The sequence below is a fragment of the Bombus impatiens genome, unplaced genomic scaffold (genome assembly GCF_000188095.3).
Source record: "Bombus impatiens unplaced genomic scaffold, BIMP_2.2 scf_0914, whole genome shotgun sequence".
Lineage (NCBI taxonomy): Eukaryota > Metazoa > Arthropoda > Insecta > Hymenoptera > Apidae > Bombus > Bombus impatiens.
The window spans coordinates 709,324-731,483 of NT_177333.1; the positions used below are offsets into that span (position 1 = coordinate 709,324).

The 22,160-nt window shown below is 30.9% G+C and overlaps 3 protein-coding genes and 1 long non-coding RNA gene across 10 annotated transcripts in view; 1 reads left to right on the top strand and 3 right to left on the bottom strand.

The window, feature by feature from the left end:
- The window catches only part of LOC100740473 (cyclin-T), a 20,450-nt gene extending 12,470 nt beyond the window's left edge, over nt 1-7,980 (bottom strand). Inside the window, exons 1-7 of one of the 2 annotated variants that reach the window (XM_012390982.3) lie at nt 7,509-7,980; nt 5,307-5,517; nt 5,099-5,222; nt 4,868-4,913; nt 3,374-3,464; nt 3,090-3,287; nt 30-2,960 (exon numbers count right to left, since the gene is read on the bottom strand). In XM_012390982.3, coding sequence (XP_012246405.1) covers nt 30-2,960; nt 3,090-3,287; nt 3,374-3,464; nt 4,868-4,913; nt 5,099-5,222; nt 5,307-5,517; nt 7,509-7,654 — 3,747 coding nt within the window. In that variant the 5' untranslated portion in view covers nt 7,655-7,980. The other variant, XM_012390983.3, reaches the window with a different exon arrangement.
- Nucleotides 7,981-8,124: 144 nt separating this feature from the next.
- On the bottom strand, nt 8,125-8,987 carry LOC105681421. The gene is made up of 2 exons (XR_001102627.3): nt 8,853-8,987; nt 8,125-8,785 (listed from the first exon to the last, which is right to left on the bottom strand). It is a non-coding gene; the product is annotated as an uncharacterized LOC105681421 (long non-coding RNA).
- On the top strand, nt 8,932-12,199 carry LOC100740673 (KAT8 regulatory NSL complex subunit 2). Of its 3 annotated transcripts, none has more exons than XM_024370736.2 (8): nt 8,932-9,222; nt 9,719-9,970; nt 10,061-10,242; nt 10,333-10,501; nt 10,695-11,010; nt 11,100-11,222; nt 11,306-11,446; nt 11,526-12,199. In XM_024370736.2, the coding sequence occupies exons 2-8, from the start codon at nt 9,726-9,728 to the stop codon at nt 11,772-11,774; spliced, it is 1,425 nt and encodes a 474-aa protein (XP_024226504.1). In that variant the 5' UTR covers nt 8,932-9,222; nt 9,719-9,725; the 3' UTR covers nt 11,775-12,199. The 3 variants fall into 3 exon arrangements, with proteins under 3 accessions (XP_024226504.1, XP_003493046.2, XP_024226505.1); XM_003492998.4 differs by having other exon boundaries at nt 8,933-9,222; nt 10,710-11,010; XM_024370737.2 differs by having other exon boundaries at nt 8,934-9,209.
- Nucleotides 12,200-15,178: 2,979 nt separating this feature from the next.
- On the bottom strand, nt 15,179-22,053 carry LOC100740793 (zinc transporter foi). 4 transcript variants are annotated; one of them, XM_012391037.3, is made up of 13 exons: nt 21,836-22,053; nt 21,342-21,609; nt 20,273-20,392; nt 19,467-20,188; nt 18,561-18,625; nt 18,210-18,447; nt 17,959-18,128; nt 17,682-17,870; nt 17,447-17,573; nt 17,073-17,342; nt 16,825-17,001; nt 16,546-16,733; nt 15,179-16,480 (listed from the first exon to the last, which is right to left on the bottom strand). In XM_012391037.3, the coding sequence occupies exons 4-13, from the start codon at nt 20,176-20,178 to the stop codon at nt 16,334-16,336; spliced, it is 2,283 nt and encodes a 760-aa protein (XP_012246460.1). In that variant the 5' UTR covers nt 20,179-20,188; nt 20,273-20,392; nt 21,342-21,609; nt 21,836-22,053; the 3' UTR covers nt 15,179-16,333. The 4 variants fall into 4 exon arrangements, with proteins under 4 accessions (XP_012246460.1, XP_012246461.1, XP_033179224.1 ...); XM_012391038.3 differs by lacking the exon at nt 21,342-21,609; XM_033323333.1 differs by having other exon boundaries at nt 21,342-22,053.
- Between the last annotated feature and the right edge of the window lie 107 nt (nt 22,054-22,160).

Genomic DNA, 22,160 nt, shown 5'->3' on the forward strand with positions numbered 1-22,160 from the left:
GGGCGGCCGCCTCTACCGCCTCCACGTACCTTGTTATTGTTGCCTGAACTATAGTGTCTGCCGTTCTGCCGTTCGCCTAGTCGGTGTTGCCCGTAACCCACCGAGGACACCTGCGATTGCTTCTTCGTTGGCGGAACACTAGTCGTTGGACTCTCCTTCATTTCAGAACGATCGCGCTTCCGACTTTCGTTCGTGAACTCTGGAACGATGCTGCTCGAACTGCCCGTCGTTGAGGGCGCGCCGGAACTCCTCGAGATTCCATCCGTTCGGATTTTAATCTTCAGCGGAGCCTGAACTACGGACTGACCCGGTGAACTAGATACATTGTCCGTACTCTTCAGTCGTTCCTTAGGAATAATAATTTTGATACTAGTATTCTGAGGCGACTTGTTTTTGTCAGTTGGCACTGTATTCGCACCGGTGTTTCCTGTCGATTCTGTGCTCAGATTCAATTTGTCTTTAGGAATTGTGATTTTGATAGGTACTGCAGGCACAGTTTCTTCTCCTTTTTCTTTGTCCTTGTCTCGATGTTTTTCTTTATCCTTGTCTTTATGCTTGTGTTTGTGCTTTTCTTTACTCTTCTCCTTATCTTTGTGTTTATGCTTCTCCTTCTTTTTCTTCTTTTCACTCTTGTGATGCTCCGATCTCTTCTCTTCTACAGGGGGTGCGACGGTTATGGTCGTCGATGTTGGTACAGAGAGAATGGATTCTGTATTTGCTTGTACGGGGCCAGACAGAGCACTTATATCTACGGTCGAAGCTATCATTGGTTCGGCAACCGATGATAGAGGCAGACACTGACTTTGAACGGGTTCCTGCTGTGCGAGCAACATCGAATGAGATATCGATGGTTGATGTTGAGGTTGTGGTGGTTGTTCATGTTGAAGTTGCTGTTGCTGTTGTTGCAACTGCTGTTGTTGAAATTGTTCCTGATGAACTTGCTGTTGTGGTGGTATTTGACTAAATTGTTGCATATTTTGTAATAACGATGGCATGGGTGCTAAAGGTTCCTGAAGCAGAGCACTTATACTTTGAGCAGATTTCATTGGAGATAAATATTCTCCTTTAATCTGATGTTCAGCCTTTATTGGTATATCTGTTTTATAGGTTTCCTTTTTAATTTGGAATTCTTGAGACTCTTGCTTCACTAAATTAGTATCCAGTCCATTCGTCAAACCCTGTTGATTTGATGATATCTGTGGCTGTGTAGGTATTGTGCCAAAACGTGATATCGTTGGCTCTGAATCAAAAGGTTTAATGAGCTCCGGTGGTTTCATATCATTCGCAATTTGAGTGGCTCTACCATTCGCCGATGGATTATCTCTAATAGGTTGTATCAGTTCCGGTACTCTACCGAGCATCTTAACTGCCTCGAAACTGGACGTCGTATCATCCATTTTTACTTTCACTTGCTGTCCACTTTCGCTAGTACTACACGTGCGATGCCTTTTATGGGACGTTGCAGAAACATCGTTAGCCGATCGTTTAACCGATTGCGTTTCTTGCTGTTGCAAACCTGGTGGGCTTGCGAAAGGTGATACTAAATTAAAGCCTATCGATGTGTCTGGTACGCGTTCTTGTTTAGGAACTTTTGCAGCCGAAGGTGGCGTCTTTTGTTTAGTCTTAAGCCTCTGTGAATGAGATTCCCGAGGCGTTGGTACTTTCTCTGGACTGAATAGCGATTTCGGCTTACCAGGGGGGGTTTGTAACACATTCTGTTGGATATCGGACGAACTTTTGTCTGTGTCATCATGCCGCGGTCGTTTTTCAGTTTTTGGGTCGTCAAGATTATTCAACGAGGATAAACTCGACGACTGAGAATTACTATTTTTAATCGTGTCCTTTAATATTTGTGATACACCATGAGCTGTATGTTGACTGGATATTGTCTTCGAAGATAATGATTTTTGACTAAGCAATGAAACGGAGTTACTCGGAGACTTTTCTTGTGAAAATGAACTCTGGCTAGTACTAAGTTTCACATCGGTCGGCACTACACCAGAACTACCTTGTAACTTTTCTGACTGATTGTATTTTATATGGTGTGACGGCGGCTTTTGTGTATTTGAACTATATGGTACATCAAGCGTCGGTTTAGGTGGAGGTATTGACTTCTCAATGAGCTTTCTAACCTCTTCACACCTTTGCTCCAACGTATCAGACTTTCTTTGTCGATCGATTCTACTTGGATCTGGATATTTATATGGCTTTTGTTCATTATCTTTCCTATGTTCTACTGGTTTATGCCTTGGATCATACATTCTTTTATCATGACCCTGATGTTTACTTTCTACTCCACTTAATCTGTGCAGACTATGATTATTATTACTAAGTTTCTCCTGTATATTCCCATGAGGCGTTGGCTCTTGTAATGATCCAACATCCGATCTGTGAGTAACGGAATCGGTTATAGAATTATCCAAAGTTTGTTCCTTCGATACGACATGACTGTGAGAATGGAGAGCACTACCACTACTACAACTACTGCTACTTATACCAGTGTTCGAACTGTATTCTCTTTGTAACCTCTGTCTATTGGGATCACGATTTGGTTCCCTAGCTTGAGTACTACTCGAGTGCCTCTGGGGCACTGGTTGTCCAACTTTTATATCTGGTCTATGATGATGATTATGATGGAGTGTCTTCTGTCCAAGAGGCAACGGATGTTTGTTCAGCACATTTGTACTAGATACAGGTTTGTGGTGATGAGAATGGTGCTTATTAATATCCGATGCATGACTTGGCGCAACTGATGCTGGAACTGATGCCTTTTCTCTTTCCAAACGCTCGCGTTCTTTCTTTTCTCGATATTCCCGATAATCTACAGGAGGTCTCGCAGGTGCGGGAGCGTTCTGTTTCTTTTCTTCTTGTTTCTCCGCTTGATGAGGTCGATTTGTGTGGAATGTAGGTCCACCATCGGCCGTCGTCGCAGGAGATTGTACCTTGCGTGGTTCCGCATCCTACACAAAACATTGAGTAAAATTATCTAATAAATTGAAGTTATTATATTAACTTTAATGTAGGATAACAATTCTTTTGTAGTATTTAATATGATATTATGATATGATATATTTAATAAAAATGCTTACAAAGGGTGAGTTCGGTAAACTGGGATGATTAATGCTTGGACTTTGATTAGCGGATATGCTCATTATTTTTCTTTTCAATCTTGATGGGCACTTATCAAATATATGGAGGAATTCTGCTGTAAGCTCTTGTAATAGTTCGGATGTCACACTTCTGTCGACGTACCAGAACCAGTGCTTCCCTTCCGTACTTTGTGGTATCTGGAAGCAAATAATCATTATGTTATAATTTATAGCCAAGTATTTACAGCCAAATACTTTACCTAAATCATAGTAATAATGCTTACCTCCCAATTAGACCATTTACATGCAAGATGAATGCAAAAGCAGGCAACTACCGTTGGCTTGTACTGCAGACACATGGTTGTTAAATGCAAACTGGAAAGAAAAGATTATCTTATAAATTTCTCTTATGAACAATGAACAGTGAAGACGAAATATAACCCACGGCATAAAAAGAACTGTACTATAAAATCAAAGTACTAGTTCCATTAAACATGGGTAATATCGGGATAAAACCAAGACGAATTTTTACGATTCGTTGAAAATAATTAACAATATTTCCAATTATATTTTCCGTAAACGGAATTTAATTCCAAAGAGTACGTTTCCAAAACAGTTAAAAAAACAGCATATGTGAATGTGATACTTTTTTGCGATGAGCTACACAAAAATTTACGCACAAATGTTATTAGCTAAAGCAATATGCGATATTTTTCTACATAGTAATAATAAACATAAGCCCTACAACACTCTGTTGTATCGTAACAAATTTACCGAAGTTTGCCCCAACATAATCCCATGATAGAGAGATATGTTAAGCTATATATTTTTTTGTTTGAGAATGCATTATTTCAGGAAATAAAATATCTTATAAACTTGCGCTAAAAATTATTTCTTAGTAAAGAAAAATGTATAAATCTTCAAAAATGATTTCTTTGTAACAACAGAGATAGATTAAGGCTTAATTTACATTGATTATTTAGTCGTAATTACAATCTGTTCAAATATTATTGATTAAATAATATTTGAATGGATTATAGTAAGACTATGCCTGTACCATAATTTTACTATTTGATTACTATTGTAAAATATAATTTATCGGTATAGCTAATTATCCTTCTTTTATCATTAAATTTTTTTGGACATTCACTCGTCATTACATTAATTCCACATTCATTTCACTCACGCTTAATTTATTTTGTGCATCTACTGCTTAAAAATAAGTGTATGTAAATATAAAAATAAAAGCTGGACAGTATATACCGTAATGTAAGAGAAAACGATCAGTCCTTAAGAATATTTCATTTACCTTCAATTAAGCAATCCTCATCGTGAACTTAGTTTACGAAATAAACTTCGTTTCGCTTTGGCATACGTTCTCTTTAGAATCAGACATTACCGCGACTGCAACGCAACATTCCTCCCCAAAAGTTACTGTTGACATTTAAACATTCACATTAGAACTGAAGAAAAAAGTAAATGAAATCAAAGTAAACTTTTCTATACTAAATTTCTGTTTCATTTTCATGCTTTGATGCAATATTTCAAATTCATTCATTCAAAAACGTTGCTTTTAAAGCAAAGAATTGTATTATTTATCAAAGATATTTACACAATTTTATTCCACGTTTACTTTGCTTTCTAAGAAAGATATAGGTCAGAATGTTGCGCCAGTGGCTATTGCCTGACAATATAGCTTGGAAATATACTCCAGCTGGCATCTATTTGACCAGAAGACTGCTAAGAGTAAGTGATACTAGGAAATAATGTGTAGCCACCTGTTAGATGCCATGAAGTACGAAGTCTGGGCTAAGTCCTTGCTCGCTGCAAAAAAAAGAATGCAAACATTTAACTAAAATATTTTATAAACAATATCTAAACTTGTAAGATTTCATAGTTTATCGTTATAGTTTATCATTACAGAATCAATATCTTCACAAAAAATATAGGAAAAATGTAAATGTAGTAAATTAATATTATACAATCCTTTTTAAACATAACATACGTACCTTTAACCAGTTGACAACATCTAACAACATGTGTGTGGGGATGATCAATGGCGACATCAAACCCCAATGTTTGTAGTAGAACATTTTCGTTGAATACCAGATCTTGAGCTTGCTCAAGGTATTGCTATAAATCAAAATACGTTGCAATGATTAAATTCATCATTAACTACATACATGTTACTATTGATATTAATCTCTTTTATCTTACCTCAGATCTGACATCAGGTGGGGGCTGATCTCTGTGGAGACACATGTGTGCCATTTTGATAACATGTTCTAACTTGCGCGGTTGTTCTTCTACTTTTGCTGCTAAAAATAGTGCTGCTGCTGCAATTGCATTCCTGTGGAAATGTGACAGCGAGTGAAATACATAAAATCTGTGCATATACACTATTGCTGTGTTGATACATAATTGTGACCTATATTTATCTAATTAAGGAAAATATTAAATAAATAATGTATTGTTAACATGTACATAATATTTATAATCAATTATTTATTAAATTTACTAAAATTATATATATATTGTACAAATTTCAGAAATATTTGTGCTATACAATATAAATCATGGACAATATTACAATCCATTATAAAAAAAATATTTTCTGACTTCTTTTGTATCTTATTATAAAGATATTGTTATATAATTATTTCAAGTAATTACAAAAATAATATTTAAATTATTTAGGAATATGTAAACAAATAAAATAATAAAAAATAATATATTACATTAAATATTTTTCATTGGAATACTAGCCACATATTTATATAATTTTTTAATATCTAAAAAATATCAACTTCCCATAATAATAAATATAAATAAAAATTACTAAAACAATAAACATAATTGAAACACAGTTCTTAATGATTATTTTTAAATTATTAAATTATATGGTAAGATTAAAAAATGGGGGGCACAACAGATTATACGTAAAAAATTTTATTTAATCTCTATATTACATTAATATGAAAAACTTGGTCAAATAAATCACATAATTTTGATGCATATTCTTGATTTTCATCTGTATTTTACTTATGTTAAGATCTTCTTCATTTATGCTTTCTATCATATTATTAATTTTCATATCTTAATTATTTGTTATTTTACTAAAAGGAAAATATACAAATGAAGAATTCAGAACAAGTTACAATACAAAAAATATAGAATAATATGAAAAACAAGTATTACACTATATATTAGACATCATTAATGTATTTTGCCTACAATAAGTATTATTATACATGCACTACAGAAAAGTAAAACTACAATTTACTAATATGACTGTCTTTAAAAGAGTTCCACATTTGTAAACCTCTAATTTCAAATAATATGAAGACTATGCTGAAGTTCTCACAATTGGAAAGATAATTAATATGTTTATGATCTTTATAAATATAAATCTGAAACATAAAAATATTATAGGAAATAGAAATAGAATTTCTACATACTACATTGGGAAAATATAGCTAAAATATTCCTGAAATAGAGGATATTATTAAATATCTAGTATTATTAGTACAAGTTTAATGCAAAACTAGTGTAAATTTCATAGCTAGTTAATAAGTTAGTACATGTTAAATTTACTATATTACTTTTTATGCAAGCAAAACAGCGTCTGATCTGTTTGCAATGTTCACAGTTAATTGTTTTCGTACAGCATGATTTTGAGAATAGAAAATACTACTTGTACAAAATTTTTATTGTCCTCTCTTTGTAACCTTTGTCAATTACTTCTATTACTTTTTGTACTGATATAATGAAACATCGACAATGCATTATAGTGTAGCATTGATGAACCACCTCCAGTCCCGATCCGATCTTAAGCACACACACATATATATATACATGTATGCATTTATATACATATATGTACATACATATATAAATGAAAAATATAATAAATAATATACCTGCGTAAAAAATATAAGCAGAAATTGTAATTCTGGTTGGTACTACTGTCAAACATAGCTTGGCAAACAATGCTACCTTTCCATGACCCTATTCTATGCCCTCCTTTTGAATACTAAGATTCTAATAAGCACGTTTATTGACTAGCATTATTCTATTATCAATATGAATATACCGAATAGCACAAATATTTCGAAATTCAGTGTATACCAAAGGTAACGTAGTAAAGTTCAATATGGAGAATCGTAATCATGACGCGTGACCTCTTCTTTCGCACGTCACTCATGTTTACAACAAGATAGGAATTTTACGTGAATACCGAAATTTCAAGTATTAAAAGATAAATGTGTAAAGAGGATCCATTCACATAATCGTATATGATAGTTTGGGGGTGATTTTGAATTGATAGAAAGAATAAAGGAAACGTAAAACGACAATGGGGATAGGGGGAAAGGGAAGTTGAGAAACACGCAACTAAACATGCATTCGTTAAAAGGATACACCACAAGCCGCTGTCCCATATCCTGAATAAAATTTGCTGCCTGCTGCCTGTAGCTCAGTTCCTTATCTGCGTCGATGCCGCATCTTCTGCTCGGCGTATTTATTAGCTGTTCTTTCGTGAAGTACCATTTTTCGTCAGCCGCCATTTATATGTACACACAACTAGGTACTAACGATGCGCACTTCACAGTGGTCAGCTCGACTGGCGGCGAGCACACAATGCACAAACAGCAAACGTTGAAAACTTCACGTCACTACGCTAATCAAAACCCATACCCAAGCTCATACTTGATCAACTTTGTCACAGCGAAACATAACCGCACATCGAATAAATATCTCTCTTTGTAATATGAAACTATTTTTTTTATAAATACTTCAAATTGCCTTCTCTATTATTTTTCTCATTTATTTTATACAATATGCACTTCATATTAAAAAGGTTCCATTTTGAATTCCGGAAATGACGTCTTCTGTTTTTCACGGCACTGCTTTAGAATCGTGCAGCAAATGAAAAATCAACTTGAGAAATTCTTTTGTAGGCATTTGTTATATTTTATCCATTTTATGACATGAGATTGCCGTAGTTTAGAGGTTAATACGAAACTTGAAGATATTGTTAAAATTAGTTTATGGACGTTTTATTTGTTTAATAGTTTACAAAATTAGCCTCTTTTCCGTATAATAGTCGTAATAAATTAGTAGAATCAATGTTTCGATAATGCATCACAATAACGAGATTTATTTTTTAAGATTCGTCATAAAAACTGCTGCATTTTTACGTAAAGTTCCGTAGATTTGTTATTTATAATTAAGGTAAAGTTTAGAGCTCGATATACGTCAAACATTCAGGATAATCAATTATATACGACATTATTTACTGTACGGAAATATCTTTCGAAGTTTCTATTTTTATATTATCGTACACCACATTAAAAAACTTGATTTATTAATTTTTGGCAGGCCATGAGGTTGGTTATGGAAATAATACTATTACTCTTTCGAATAGTTTTAATTGCAATAACAAAAATAAAAATTCTGTGATATCTTATCTTGCTTGAGGTACTAAGGTTACTTAACCTTGTCACAACATTTGTGCACTTATAAAATTTATCCCACTTCATTAAAAATAAAAATTGTAAAACGTTACTCTTGTCGATGTGTTGCACAACAAATTGTAATATCTTCTGGACACCGACGAATGTAATAAATGTACACTTGAATTAATTTAAACTAAATATCAATATAATTCTACGTAGCAAACACGTTGCATTGGTTAACTGTAAACACAGGTGTGTATCGTAAATTCAACTTGGCTAATATTTTATGACCAACGTCATAACCTACCTGAATTTTTTCTCAGTCTACGATAGGTATGAATCACGTAGTTTATCAATTAGAAGTTTTAGAACTTTAAACTTCCGGAAGTGACGCAGTGGTCGTTGAGCTAGTAGTATGTGTTTGCAGCCAATGTTACCCCTGTAATAGCGTCCCGTTATCTTTGTCCTATTGAAGGATCCAGTGTGTCTTTCGAGTTGTTTGTCATTTATTTGTATATAACTTCAGACTTGCTGCACAATCGCCAATAATTTACATTTCACGATATCTTAATCTTTTTTTCATTCTCTTGATATATCCAGAAATACGCTGACGGTGATAAGCGTGATTCAATTGGCACTGACTTTCCTTCACGGAAGAATTGATGTAAGAGATCACAGTAAGTTTCTAATAGAATAATGCTTCGCGGCTTTTTTAAGTCCCGCTCAGTTTCGTTTTATTCGAATTTTCACAAAAACCAATCACATGCCGTCTCATTCTTTCGAAATCCGTACATACATCAATGAGACTTCATTCAACATCTCACGTATAAAATGGCGGCGACTACCACTTGTTACATATACATTTTATATTACAATTTTATTTTATAAAATGATATAAATTCGAACATTTGTAATAAGTTATGTATACTATAATTTTTTATATTTAAAATATCGTTCGTTATCGAAATTATTTTCAACGAATGAAATTAATAAAATTGTTTTGTTTTCCGCTGTAAATTCTCGCGCCAAATTTGAAATTAGAATATGAGAAAATCACACTGTTTTGAATTTTATTTTCAGAAATAATTCATAAAATGCAGTTATCTTGCGATTTTTTCTTATGCGTTATGAGGAGCTTATAATAAAATTGTATAATTTTTATTTATTTCATAGGTAAGTTATGTTTCGTATCCCAAAAACAACAATGCCTGTGACTATTGTAGCCACAAAAAAGCCCAAACAAATGCAAACGTGCTTATATTCATCTTATGAATGCTCACAACCTTGTCTTGATGGATATACTTATTGCGCCAAGCATATTCTTGAGGATCCAAATGCACCTTTCAAGCAATGTGGTTTTGTATATAATAGTAATGGCAGAAAATGTCAAAATCCTGCACCAAAATTGGATAGAAGAGATATTTTGTATGTATCAAATGTAAATTTAATGAATATTTTGTTTATTATGTATTTTAAATTACATATGAAAAATCTATCTTTAATATATATATACAGATATTGTAATGAGCATGCTAGAAAAGCCCAAATAGCACGTATAAAATCTACAGCAAAACATTCTTTACCACAGACACCTGAAATGCTCTTACTTAATTTAAGTCACTATGTTAAGAAAACAGATTCAAGTACTGAAGATACCGAAGATGAAGAAGGAAAAATCAAAGCATTAGACCCTTTTAGTAAGCTTTGATCTAGTAGTCTGTTAATAAAGGAAAAATTAAAGCTGATTTTAAATTAAATGGGAATATCATATTAAAATCGTTTTTTAGCTGAAGTTGATGCATACAGAGTAAATGCAAGTGGAAGTGATATTTTGGATTATGCAAGTTCCTCTGATAGCGATATTGAACCTACAACAGTGACTGATACTTTAAAAGGAAGTTATCTTGATGATAGTGATAATGAAAGTTTATACAGTGCACAAGAAGATCCTTTAAAGTAAGAATATACTTATATATAATTACTTATACTAATTTATTATTTTATTCTGTTCTGTAGAACAACAGCTAGCTTGCTTTGGCTTGAGCAAATCTTAAAAATGGGATTATATCAATTATCTTTATCTTTACTTACTTTCCTTTCGTAGTTGCTTTTTGCAAAAATTAAACAGTAATTTCTATGGAATCATTAGTATTAATTTTTTAAGGCATGCTGGAATTTTTACTGCTGAGGAGGTGATCTACATTGCGCGAGAAAAACTAATTAGACTGCAATCACTTTACATAGATCAGTATAGAAGACTACAGTACATATTAAGAGAGAAAAGACGAAAGTATCTACATGCCCTTAAAAAGGAAAAGGAAACATTATGTAGTATACATGACCAACCAAAAGAAACTGCAAAAGAAAAGAAAATTTATGAAAAATTAAAAGCCTTAAATCGTTATCATAGACGAAGTGGAGTTGAAGCTATATTATATAGAAAATCTTTAGAACGTAGAGCACAGGTTAAATGCAATTTTATTATTTTGTATAATATATAGTGTTAATATAATATACGATGATAATAAAAATTATAATTATGTATTCATTATAGGCAACTGAAGGACCCACTCAAAAAATACCAAGTATATCAAAATGTATCTTTACAGAAGGTGGAGTAAAATGTGGAGAGAGAACTCTTCCTGCTGCAAAACATTGCCGCAAACATATCCTTAAAGTAAAATAATTTTATTTAATTACATAATCACAACCAACATAAAAAATGTATAAAATAGTTAACAAATTTTATTATGTTAATAGGATCAACATCAAGTTTTATTCAAAGCATGTGGAGCAATTCGAGCAGATATAGAGTGTCATGAACCAGTACCTGTAATTTTTGATACAAATTGCGTGTTTCACATGAACTTACCATCTGAATGTAAATTAGAAACTATGAAGGTAAATATTTAAACAGATATTTTCATTGATAAATGTGATATAATGATATTAATTTTAATTATTATTACACAATATTCAGTTTAAAGAATCAAAACCTGAAGCACAGGAAATGTCAGCAACAGATAATCAATCTGTGGAAATTGATGTAGTAGGAGAAATTCAAGAAATTGATCCAGACGATGATATGGCAGGATTAATGAGAGAGATGAGTGATGCTGCACATATGAAACCAGTATTTAATGAAAGTTTAAATAGTGAAGCTAGCACAGATACAGCTTTTAGTTTATCAGCACAGATGAGTGATAGAGATGATCTTGTTTCTGTGTGACAAGCTCTTTTTCTATGACTTCAAATCATAGATTAATGTTTGTTGTTACATAATTATGCAAATTTTATTTATGAATTTTATTCAACTTAACTATATTCTTATCTGTATATTAAGTGCCTAAAATTAAAAGTGATATGAACTCAAACATGAATATTGTGTGACAACAAAGGATGTGTATCATTCAGAATAATAGTGGTGTATCTCCAATTTTATTACAAACAAAACTATACCACATACATGTTCAAGACAATTTTAAGTATTAGTATAACAATGAAGTTCCTCCATATGTACTACATTTACCATATTAAAATATTGATAACATTTCATTACTTGTTTTAGGTCATCCCATAAGTTCGTGTCGACTTTTGTGTATACATTTCATGTGTCGATTTATAAACATACGGCGATAAGGGACCAATGCACTTGAGTTTAGCAGATCGAAAACAGGCTAGAGCAGATTTTCGTGGGATAAGATCGTAATATAGTGAACACAGTGACTTCTAACAGTAAAAAGTCATGAGTGAAATGCGTATCCATTTTCGACATCTCATGTTATATGAATTTCGGAAAGGAAGTTCTATAATAATTGCCACGAAAAACATATGTACTGTTTACGGAGAAAATGCGCTTTCATCTCGCACCTGTAGGAAGTGGTTCCAACGTTTTAGAGCTGGGAATTTCTGTTTAGAAGACAAGGAACGCTCCAGGCGTTCTCCTCAGACAGACGAAGATAAAATTCGAGATCGTGTTGAAAAATCACGAAGTTTGACAGTTCAACAGATGTCAAATGTTCTGAAAATACCTAAGACAACGATTCATAGGTATTTAAAAAAAATGGGGATGGTGTCAAAGTTGAACGTTTGGGTGTTCCATGAACTTATGGAACGGAACCGTCTTGAACGAACAACAGCGTGCATGTCATTACTTGCGCGTAATAAACATGAGCCATTCCTTAAACGCCTGGTAACTGGTGATGAAAAGTGGATACTTTACGAAAACCCTGAACGGAAACGTAGCTGGTCCCAACGAAATCAGCCACCTCAACACTGTGCAAAACCAGGGTTACATCCACGTAAAGTTCTTTTGTGTGTATAGTGGGATTATAAAGGAATACTCTATTTTGAACTTTTATCTAGTGGTGATACCATTAATTCAGACAAATATTGCAGTCAGTTAGAAAAATTAAGGGAAGCACTAGCTGAAAAACGACCAGGTTTAGTGAATAGGAACAACGTTATCTTCCATCACGACAACGTTAGATCGCATGTCGCGAAAAGCGTTACAAAAAAATTGTCTGGATTTAATTGGGAAATTTTACCACATCCCCCATACTCCCCAGACATTGCCCCATCTGATTACCACCTGTTCAGAGCATTACAACACTTTTTAGTAGGTAAAAAATTTGAAAATATTGACATTCTCAAAAATAGCTTAGAAAATTATTTTAAAGAAAAACAAGAGAACTTTTATCGAGACGGAATAATGGCCCTACCAGAAAAATGGGAAGAAGTTGTACAACGAGAGGGGGATTACATTTTTTCATGAAACTGAAAGGTATGTAAACAATTAAGGGTACGTAAACAATCTTAACATATATAATCGCTCGAAAAACGGCACGAACTTATGGGATGACCTAATATTTGATTGATCCAAGAATATTTCACAAAAGCTTGTTTTTCTTGAAAAATCAATAATGGAAGTTACACTATTATTATTCTAAACTACTCATATGTATTAATATAATTTATATGTTCATGTATTTGTGTACATGTGCAGTTACTAACAATCATTTTCATTTGTAAATATTGTGACAGCCACTGTCACCTTTTCATTGTACAACTTTAAAAATAAAATACAAATGCACCTTCTTAAATGATTATTTTATTTCCTCTATTATGACATTTTTCCAATAAATTATTATTTCAATATTATTTATTTTTTGATATTGTGTTTCATTTGATACTAAAGTTAATTGAGAAGAATATAATGATCACTACAAATAAAGGATTAAGTATAGCATCTTAGAATAACTATTAATAAAGTAGTTATCAAAATGTATTATAGCAAATAAGAACAAATTTGCTTAAAAAAACAATGAGCTCAAAACAATGAAATATTCTTTTTTTAGTACAAAGCAACAAATTTACTATTTCCACTTATATGTAAGAGAAATTAAAATCTTCCATAGGATAGAGTAATATATGAACATTTTTCCAAAAACTAACGTTTATGCTTTCCATTTAAATTTTTACAAAAAGCGCAAATCATTTAGTTAAATACATTAGTATTAATATAAGATATAATGTAAGAAAGTATTTTGCTTACAAGAATATAACACTTTTTTTCAATTTTTACATTTTCTGTAAAAAAATACATAGTTATTGATCATGGTATTAATCATTAACATACAAACAAAATAAATGTAACTTACAATAAGTAGATGAGGTTTTACCCTAATTTGGTTGTTTAAATAGTAAATTTTTTAAGTAATAAAAAAGTGCACAATATATGTTTTGAAAATGAATGTTCCACTTCATTACAACAATAAATGCACTGTATAGAAATAATTGCAAACAAATTTTGTTTAAAACGCAGTTTTAGAAAATTGAAGATGTTTCAGTTTTTTTTACAATCGTAAATAATGGTTGTATTTTCTTATATAAGTACAGCTAAAAATATTTAGCTCAGAAATTTTAATTGTGTATTATCTTAAGACATGCAGATATGTACATATAATTGTAATTACCAATTCAACAATTGATAATTACTGTGGCAGTATGAGTATTTAAAATTTTTAATATACCCAATTATGAATAGTGATTTACCGCCTCAATTTATCTGTGTCCATACTTGATGAATTTACTTTGTGTATAAGTGTATCTATAGTTACATAAAACTAGAATATGTACTCTGTGACATTATCAATAATCATCTTATTTGGTAGTTAGTTACTAAAACACAAACTTATATACAGGGTGGTTGGTAACTGGTGGTACAAGCGGAAAGGAGATGATTCTACGCGAAAAAAGAAGTCGAAAATATAGAATAAAAAGTTTTCGCTTGAGACTTTGTTTTCGAGAAAATCGACTTTGAATTTTTGCTCGGTACGCGTGCGGTACGTTATAACGGATCTCACTGTAGATCGTTGTCTCAATGGAAAAATTAAAAAAAATAAAAAAATTTTTATTCTATATTTTCGACTTCTTTTTTCACGTAGAATCACCCCCTTTTCGCTTGTACGACCAGTTATCAACCATCCTGTATATGCACTTTCTTGATAGTATTGTATGATATTTAGAACTTTGTGCAAATGCAGAATAATTACTACAAAATAATTTGAAAGAAATAAGAACCAAAGATTCAAAAAATAAACATTTTCATACTAGTTTAAAATGCATTTATGATCAAGGTGTCTAATTTTCCATAATTTAATAATAAATGACTTGATAACACTGCTTTTTTTTCTGATCTTATAATTCAACTAATATATATCTATTTCAGCTTAAAATTATCATAAAGCATATAGAGCACTTTGTTAACTTTTATAATAATACATTCATGATAGAATTACGTATAACATTGATTCAATTACAAAGTATTTATCTGAAGCTGTATTTATCTAAATTATTATATCAAAATAAAGAATGCAATTATTAAATATATCACAATTAAACTTGGGTACTGATACAATGATAATTGTAAAACACATACATATCATGTAAATGCTAGGTGTCTGATAACTAAGGAAATAATATAGATTTTAATTATAATTGTTACAACAGTCAATACATATACATACTGACACATATCTCACCTAAATATAGAATGAAAATGTTCATATTGTTTATAGAGAATCGGGTACATTAAACTAAAAATATTTTAATTAAAATAAATGTCAATGAAGTAATAGCTATTCAATTTTTGTACACGATTTTTTTTATATTAACTAGAACATTACATCTCTCATTTTTTACGATGTAAGCCAATCATCATTTACAATTAATAGACTTAAAATAAAGAACTGCATGGCATTTTCATAAATTTATGTGATTTTAGTAATAAAATATAAAAAATTATCTGTTAAAAATTGATTACAATTACCTATCTTTATAATAATTTATCAAATAAATTGCAAAATGTTCAACTTTTAGCTTCAATCCTCACTGTTTTTATTGTTTTCAAAGAACGCAATATCTCAAATATAATTTTTAATAAGCATACTTCAAATATTGTCGTTGCATTTGAATTACCTAACTTTCTTCAAGTTGTTTAGCTCATTTGTTCTTGTGCACCGAATACTCTTAATATTGTAAAACATTTATTCCATTATAGTACCTTCTTAAGTTTTTAATAACAAACTATGTTGCTATCAATAAGAAATCTTATGCTAAATGTGAGAAGGAGAAAAAGTAAATTGTTTATATTATAGTAACAGTAAATATTGTTTCGGTAAGAATGGGCAGTCAAAGCTTTATTGACTTAATTGTTGACTGTAAATATAGTTCTAGAAAGTACTGCAAGCTTACCATTGTTCAAAAAACTTGTCAGTCTTTGTAAATTTAATCACTGAATATATTTTTAAGATCGTGTTCATAGAGCGCTATAATTAACATTATTCCAAGGCCACACGATAGCCCTAACGCTTGTAAAATACATTGCCATTGAGAACTACGCTCCACAGAGTGACTTGAAGATAATTCTGGAATCTATATAAAACATTTGATGCTTAATTATAATTACGATTAATTAAATGAATTAAAATTATACTCACCATATCTACTAATGCTATATATATAAACATTCCTGCAGCAGCTGCAAATATCCAACTACTTATAGCAGGAGTGCTTCCTAATAATACTCCAAATATCATACCAAACAAACAAAGTATGGAAGATAACACATTATAAAAAACAGCCTGTTTAGCACTCATACCAGCTTTTAACAAAACTGCAAAATCTCCTGTTATAAAGGAATAAAGGATAAAAATTCTGAATATTTTATAAGATTTAATAAGTTATTTACTACTATAAGTTATGTTTGTATAATGTACCTATTTCATGAGGTAATTCGTGACAAAATACAGCTATTGCTGTGGAGAAGCCACCCGCTATATTTGCTGAAAAAGCAGCGCCTATAGCCATACCATCTGTGAAATTATGCAAACCATCTCCCATTACTACCATCCAAGCAACACTAGACATAGATTCAGGTGCAGAATGAACGTGGCCTAAACAAATTTTCAAATTATATCGTTTAACAAATATTATATCAGACATAAGATAATATATTTAATAGTACCATGTGAATGAGTATGACCATGATGTTTCATTTCATGTTCGCGTATAATAACAGTATAACTTTCTGATTCATTTAAAGGTATATCTGCACCATCCGTATTTTTCTTAGTATTTACAATTGAATCATCTAATCTCCAATCTTCAGTTGGTTTCTTCTCTACATCATTCGTCATAATTTTTGAAACTGAATTGCAGTTAGACGTCAATGGTTTTTCCTCCTCAATCACAGGAGGTCTCTCATGGTTATTATGTTGGCGGTTATGATGATTATCTGAATAATAAATATCCTCTTTACCATAAATAACATTCTTTAAAACATAGAATTAAAAGCATTAAATATTTCATTAAAACCTTGACTAAATTGTGGCATTATACCTTGATCCGTGCTAATTTCACCATAACAATATGGATACGACGAATATTTGTGTTTGCAAAGTTTCTCTCCAACAACATTGCTGTTTGGTCCATCAGTTTCTCTCATTACTCGAACACGTGATGGAAGCTAAAATTACAAACAGTTTTTATTTAAAAGTTTATGTATTTTATACATATATTAGAAAAATTTATGTATTTTTATTTATCCTAATATCTTTTTAGACTTAATATTTACCTTATTGCGACGTTGTCGAAGTTTCCTCCATTCTGCTAACATTGTTAAAGCTTTCTCCGTAAAAAAGAATAATGCAAGACCCATCATTGCAACTAGCCCTTTCCACATATTCATGTTGTGTTCTTCTTTAGAATTTAATTCAACATGGTCATTATGAATATGTTCGTGATTATGATGTGACATCATTGCCTAATAGAAGAATAATTCTTTCTTATGTAGTAATATAATTTATTTTCTTTATGTTAAAATATTATACTTATATTATATAACATCTTACATGTGGTAAAAGATGAATAAGAGCATCACCACACAATGTTCCTACAGCAAGTGCAACTAAAAATTGCAATAATTGATGATAATAAATTTTACCCATGAAAGGTATAACAGCTACACCAAGTAAACCACAGAGACTGATTATTAGAATACTGATTGTTGAATAGGCCCACACTAAATAAGAAAGTCATGTATTTAGAATTCTATAATACTTAAAGATATCAAATTCTAATTGATATTATATTGATTATATACCTTGAACCATATTTCGAGTAACGTCTTCTCCGTGATATTTATTAATTATTGGCTTATAATTCTCTGGTACACGAATACATCCATTTCTCTCTGAGCTTGATTCACCTGCTAGTTGGTAAACAAGAGCTGGACACACGCGTTCAAAAAGCCAACTTGGTAATGTTGAATTATTATTAGTGATCAAATTGTATGGCATATCTCTTGCAACAGTACTTAATAATTCTTTACTACTTAAGCACTGAAATAGCGAGATTGTCATTTATGAGAAATATTTAATTACTTAAGAAAAATATTAATTTATTTGATTTCTGTAAGATAGATTGTAATCTTAATTGTTATAATTTATCTCACCCGTTCCTTTTTAGCTCCATTTTCATATTCTGGTAGGCCATTATTTTGTAAATTCTTTGACTTGTCTACACAAAGAAAAAATTATATATTTATTCATAGTACCGAAAAAAAACTTATACTGGAAAGTTTTGCATAATATTATTTAATCTAAAAACATGAATAATTCATATAATAAATGTGTTCAAAAAAGACAGATTGGAAAAATATTATAATACAATATAATATAATACAAAATATAATAAAAATATTATAATATATGTCTTCATAATAACAACATTTTTATAACAGTATGTGACTGATAATAGAAAAATGTCAGTTATCTACATAGAGGATAACATTACACATGATATGATTATTTAACCACTGATATCTTGTAGAGACAATAGAAGTATTATCAAATTTTGTTTATTCATTCATAACTGTAGAATGAATGTTACAGATTCTTTTTAATATTTAACTATGTTTTTCTAGCTTTATAATATGCATTAAATACATTTATTTCATAAGATATCATGAATACATTTTAATATAATTGTAAATAAGCATCCAATGAAATCAATAAATAACTCTATGAATTAATGAATCAAGGTCAATTGAAAAGGAGTTTGAACTCTTAAGTTAAGCTAAATTATTATGATCAAGATGATTCTCATATTGAATAAAGATAAAATATTATCAGCTTATATATACATAAGAGCAGATGTAGCTTTATTTCTTATTATGATTGATAGGTTGGTAATTGGTAATTAAAAGTAGTATACCATGTATGTATAATATAGACTGATCTTCAAATAAATTCTTAAATATAAATTCTTTTTTAATTATTATTAAATTAATTTAAGTTCTTCAATTCATTAAAGAGATATGTTTCTAATAATGATTTAATCAATAAATTAAATAACTTACCCAGTGGATTTTCATTTTGACTAGTAATAGTATTATGATTTTCTACGCTTGATATATCTGTTAATAATCTCAATAGTCCTAACTTTTTTAACAATTTTTCAAAGCCTTCCATTGTTATGCTTGTACCATCTCCATAAGCTTCAAAAATCTTTTCAATGAAATATTTTTCATCTATAATGTCTACATTTCTTTTTGCCCTAATCCTGTTAAGAGGATTTTGATCTCCGTTAAATTGTGCTGCATTTAATTCATCATTGTGCATAATTTCAATTTGGCCTAGCCTTTCTAATATTTCTATATCTTCTAAGCTGTTTGGATCTTCCCCTATTATTGGGATTTCAACATTTTCGTTAACTTTTACAATTTCTGTGTTTTTGTTTTTAGTATAGATTTCATTTGTGGCAATTGGTACCAATAATATAGTTTTGCTTCTGCTATTGTTATCTAACACATTCGAAAATTCAACAGCACCATTGTTATAAGCACCTAGATTATTTAAATTTAATTTTCTCACATCCCTCTGCTGTGTATCTTTGGATTTTATTAATAACCAAGATGGTTGTAATTGTTCATTAGGTCCTAATTGCTTCTCAGAGTTAACAAAATTATGAGTTGTTTGTCCCGCTGTTGAGAATTCAGTATGTGCTGAACATGGAGTGTGTGCAGCACATAAAACACAAACTACACAAACTGTGACAAAATGATGTGACATGTTGTATATTCTGTAAAATGAAATAAAAGATTTTGATTTAAATATAGTTAATTTATATGTATATGTACATATGTGAAACCTTATATTTACCAACCTTTATTAGCAAATAATGTTAAAGTATATTCAAACTATTATACAGCATTATGGTCTATTCAAAAAATCATTACATCACAGTATAGGCAATAAGATATTACATCAAATAGGAAGTAGCTATCTATGCAACAATCACAGTGATAATGAATCCAATTACAGCTAACAATGTTACTGATTATATATCATATATTTGTTTAAAGAAGAAAATCATACATTACATTTATAAATTCAGAATATATTATAAAATGTAACTAGTTGATTAGTTAAGTTAATAGATTTTATTATGAAGAATAAATAACAACATTGTGAATAACAATAAAAATAATTATTTAATATTTAATTTTTCTATATGCAAATGATAAATATAATTTACAATTTTTTATAGTACTAATATTTAATAAAACAAATTCATCATTGCCTTATGAAATCATAGATATAAATTATATATTTTTTACACTGAAATGTAATTTGCAAATGTTACAATAATAATTTAGTGCTTTTTCAATGTTCCTTGCATTACAACTTCCAAAAGTGAATACTACAAATATATTATTATTTCTATTTATAAAAAATACAGATTAAATTTTGATCAGCACATTATTCTGTATATTACAGATATCAATACTGTAGATAAGATTGACAAAATGAATATGCTCTACAATAATAGCAATTGATCTAAGCTTAAGTAGTGATTAATTTCATTCTAAAGAATGAATATATTTTCATAACAATAGATATAACAAAGACTAAAATTAAGCTTTAATATCATCTCCTCAATGAAATTTTAATAATTATTACAATATATCAAATAAAAAACGAGAATTTTACTTAATTATCGTTATACATCTACTTTTTTGCTACACATGAAAATTACAAATACATAATTATAATTTTTATCACATAAATTAAAATTGTAAATAAGAAAGAAAAAGATTTTAATCGCGCACAAAACATATAATTTAGCTATCTTGTCAACTGATTCTATCGACGGCGGTATATAGTGAATGACAAATTCAAAGCACACAATTTTCATTTATAAGTCGTGTATTAATCCATCGTAAATTACACACTTCCATTTAAATGTTAAGTAAAAAAATTACGAATGCACAACAACTCGATAGCTCCCACTCGATATGGAAATGTTAACCAACCAATACAAATATAACTAATCGCAGTTTGTAGAGTAGAAAAACACATAATACAGTAAAAGATGAAAAAGCGCGCATTTTATGAGACAAAACTACGTGAACGAGTCAGGATGCGTGCGCGACGTATCGTATCCGAAATAGTCAAGGTGTTCGATGTTGCGGTCGTTCCTTCAAAAAACCGTATTTTTAGCTGTCAAAAAGAGAAGGAGATTCATGGTTATCGCCCTCCTTACCCTACCCCGCATTCTGTCCATGACAGAATTTAGAATTTAGGTTAGAAAGGCGGTCTCCCGCTTTAATACAAAAAAAAAGAAGTGTCAAGTTTTGGCTCGAGACCCGATTGTTTTTTGTCAGTATACGATATCAGATGAACGGTCGCTGGATTACACTATAATAGCACACTGTCATCTAATTACCTTTATTCAATCAGTGAAACAAAATTCCCGCTAGGAAGTGGCATATGCTAATTGATCGAGACGCGCTCACCAGCTTGCGGAAAGCTCGCGAAGTCCCACGTTAACGTAAGAAGAATCTTCTACTTCTACTCTTGTCTCTGTCCCCTTTCTTCCCTCCTCGACCAACCACCGATCCAACTCCACCGCGTGCAACAAGTATACTCTGAACATAGTAGACTGGCGAACTTCGAGCCAGGACCGACAAACTTCGAAAAATTCTTCGATATTACGCGATCATTGGTTCAAGGTGGTACTGTCGCGACTTCGTACGTTTCAACTGGTTTCA

What these genes read in the sequence shown, in the direction of transcription:
- LOC100740673 (XM_024370736.2), top strand. Translation starts at nt 9,726, where the DNA reads ATGTTTCGTATCCCAAAAACAACAATGCCTGTGACTATTGTAGCCACA. An exon ending in GCCGCAAACATATCCTTAAA is followed by an intron (nt 11,223 to 11,305) that starts GTAAAATAATTT and finishes TTATGTTAATAG; the next exon opens with GATCAACATCAAGTTTTATT. An exon ending in GTAAATTAGAAACTATGAAG is followed by an intron (nt 11,447 to 11,525) that starts GTAAATATTTAA and finishes CACAATATTCAG; the next exon opens with TTTAAAGAATCAAAACCTGA.
- LOC100740793 (XM_012391040.3), bottom strand. Translation starts at nt 20,178, where the DNA reads ATGTCACATCATTTTGTCACAGTTTGTGTAGTTTGTGTTTTATGTGCT. An exon ending in TTATTCATCTTTTACCACAT is followed by an intron (nt 17,871 to 17,958) that starts GTAAGATGTTAT and finishes TTCTTCTATTAG; the next exon opens with GCAATGATGTCACATCATAA. An exon ending in ATATAGCATTAGTAGATATG is followed by an intron (nt 16,481 to 16,545) that starts GTGAGTATAATT and finishes TGTTTTATATAG; the next exon opens with ATTCCAGAATTATCTTCAAG.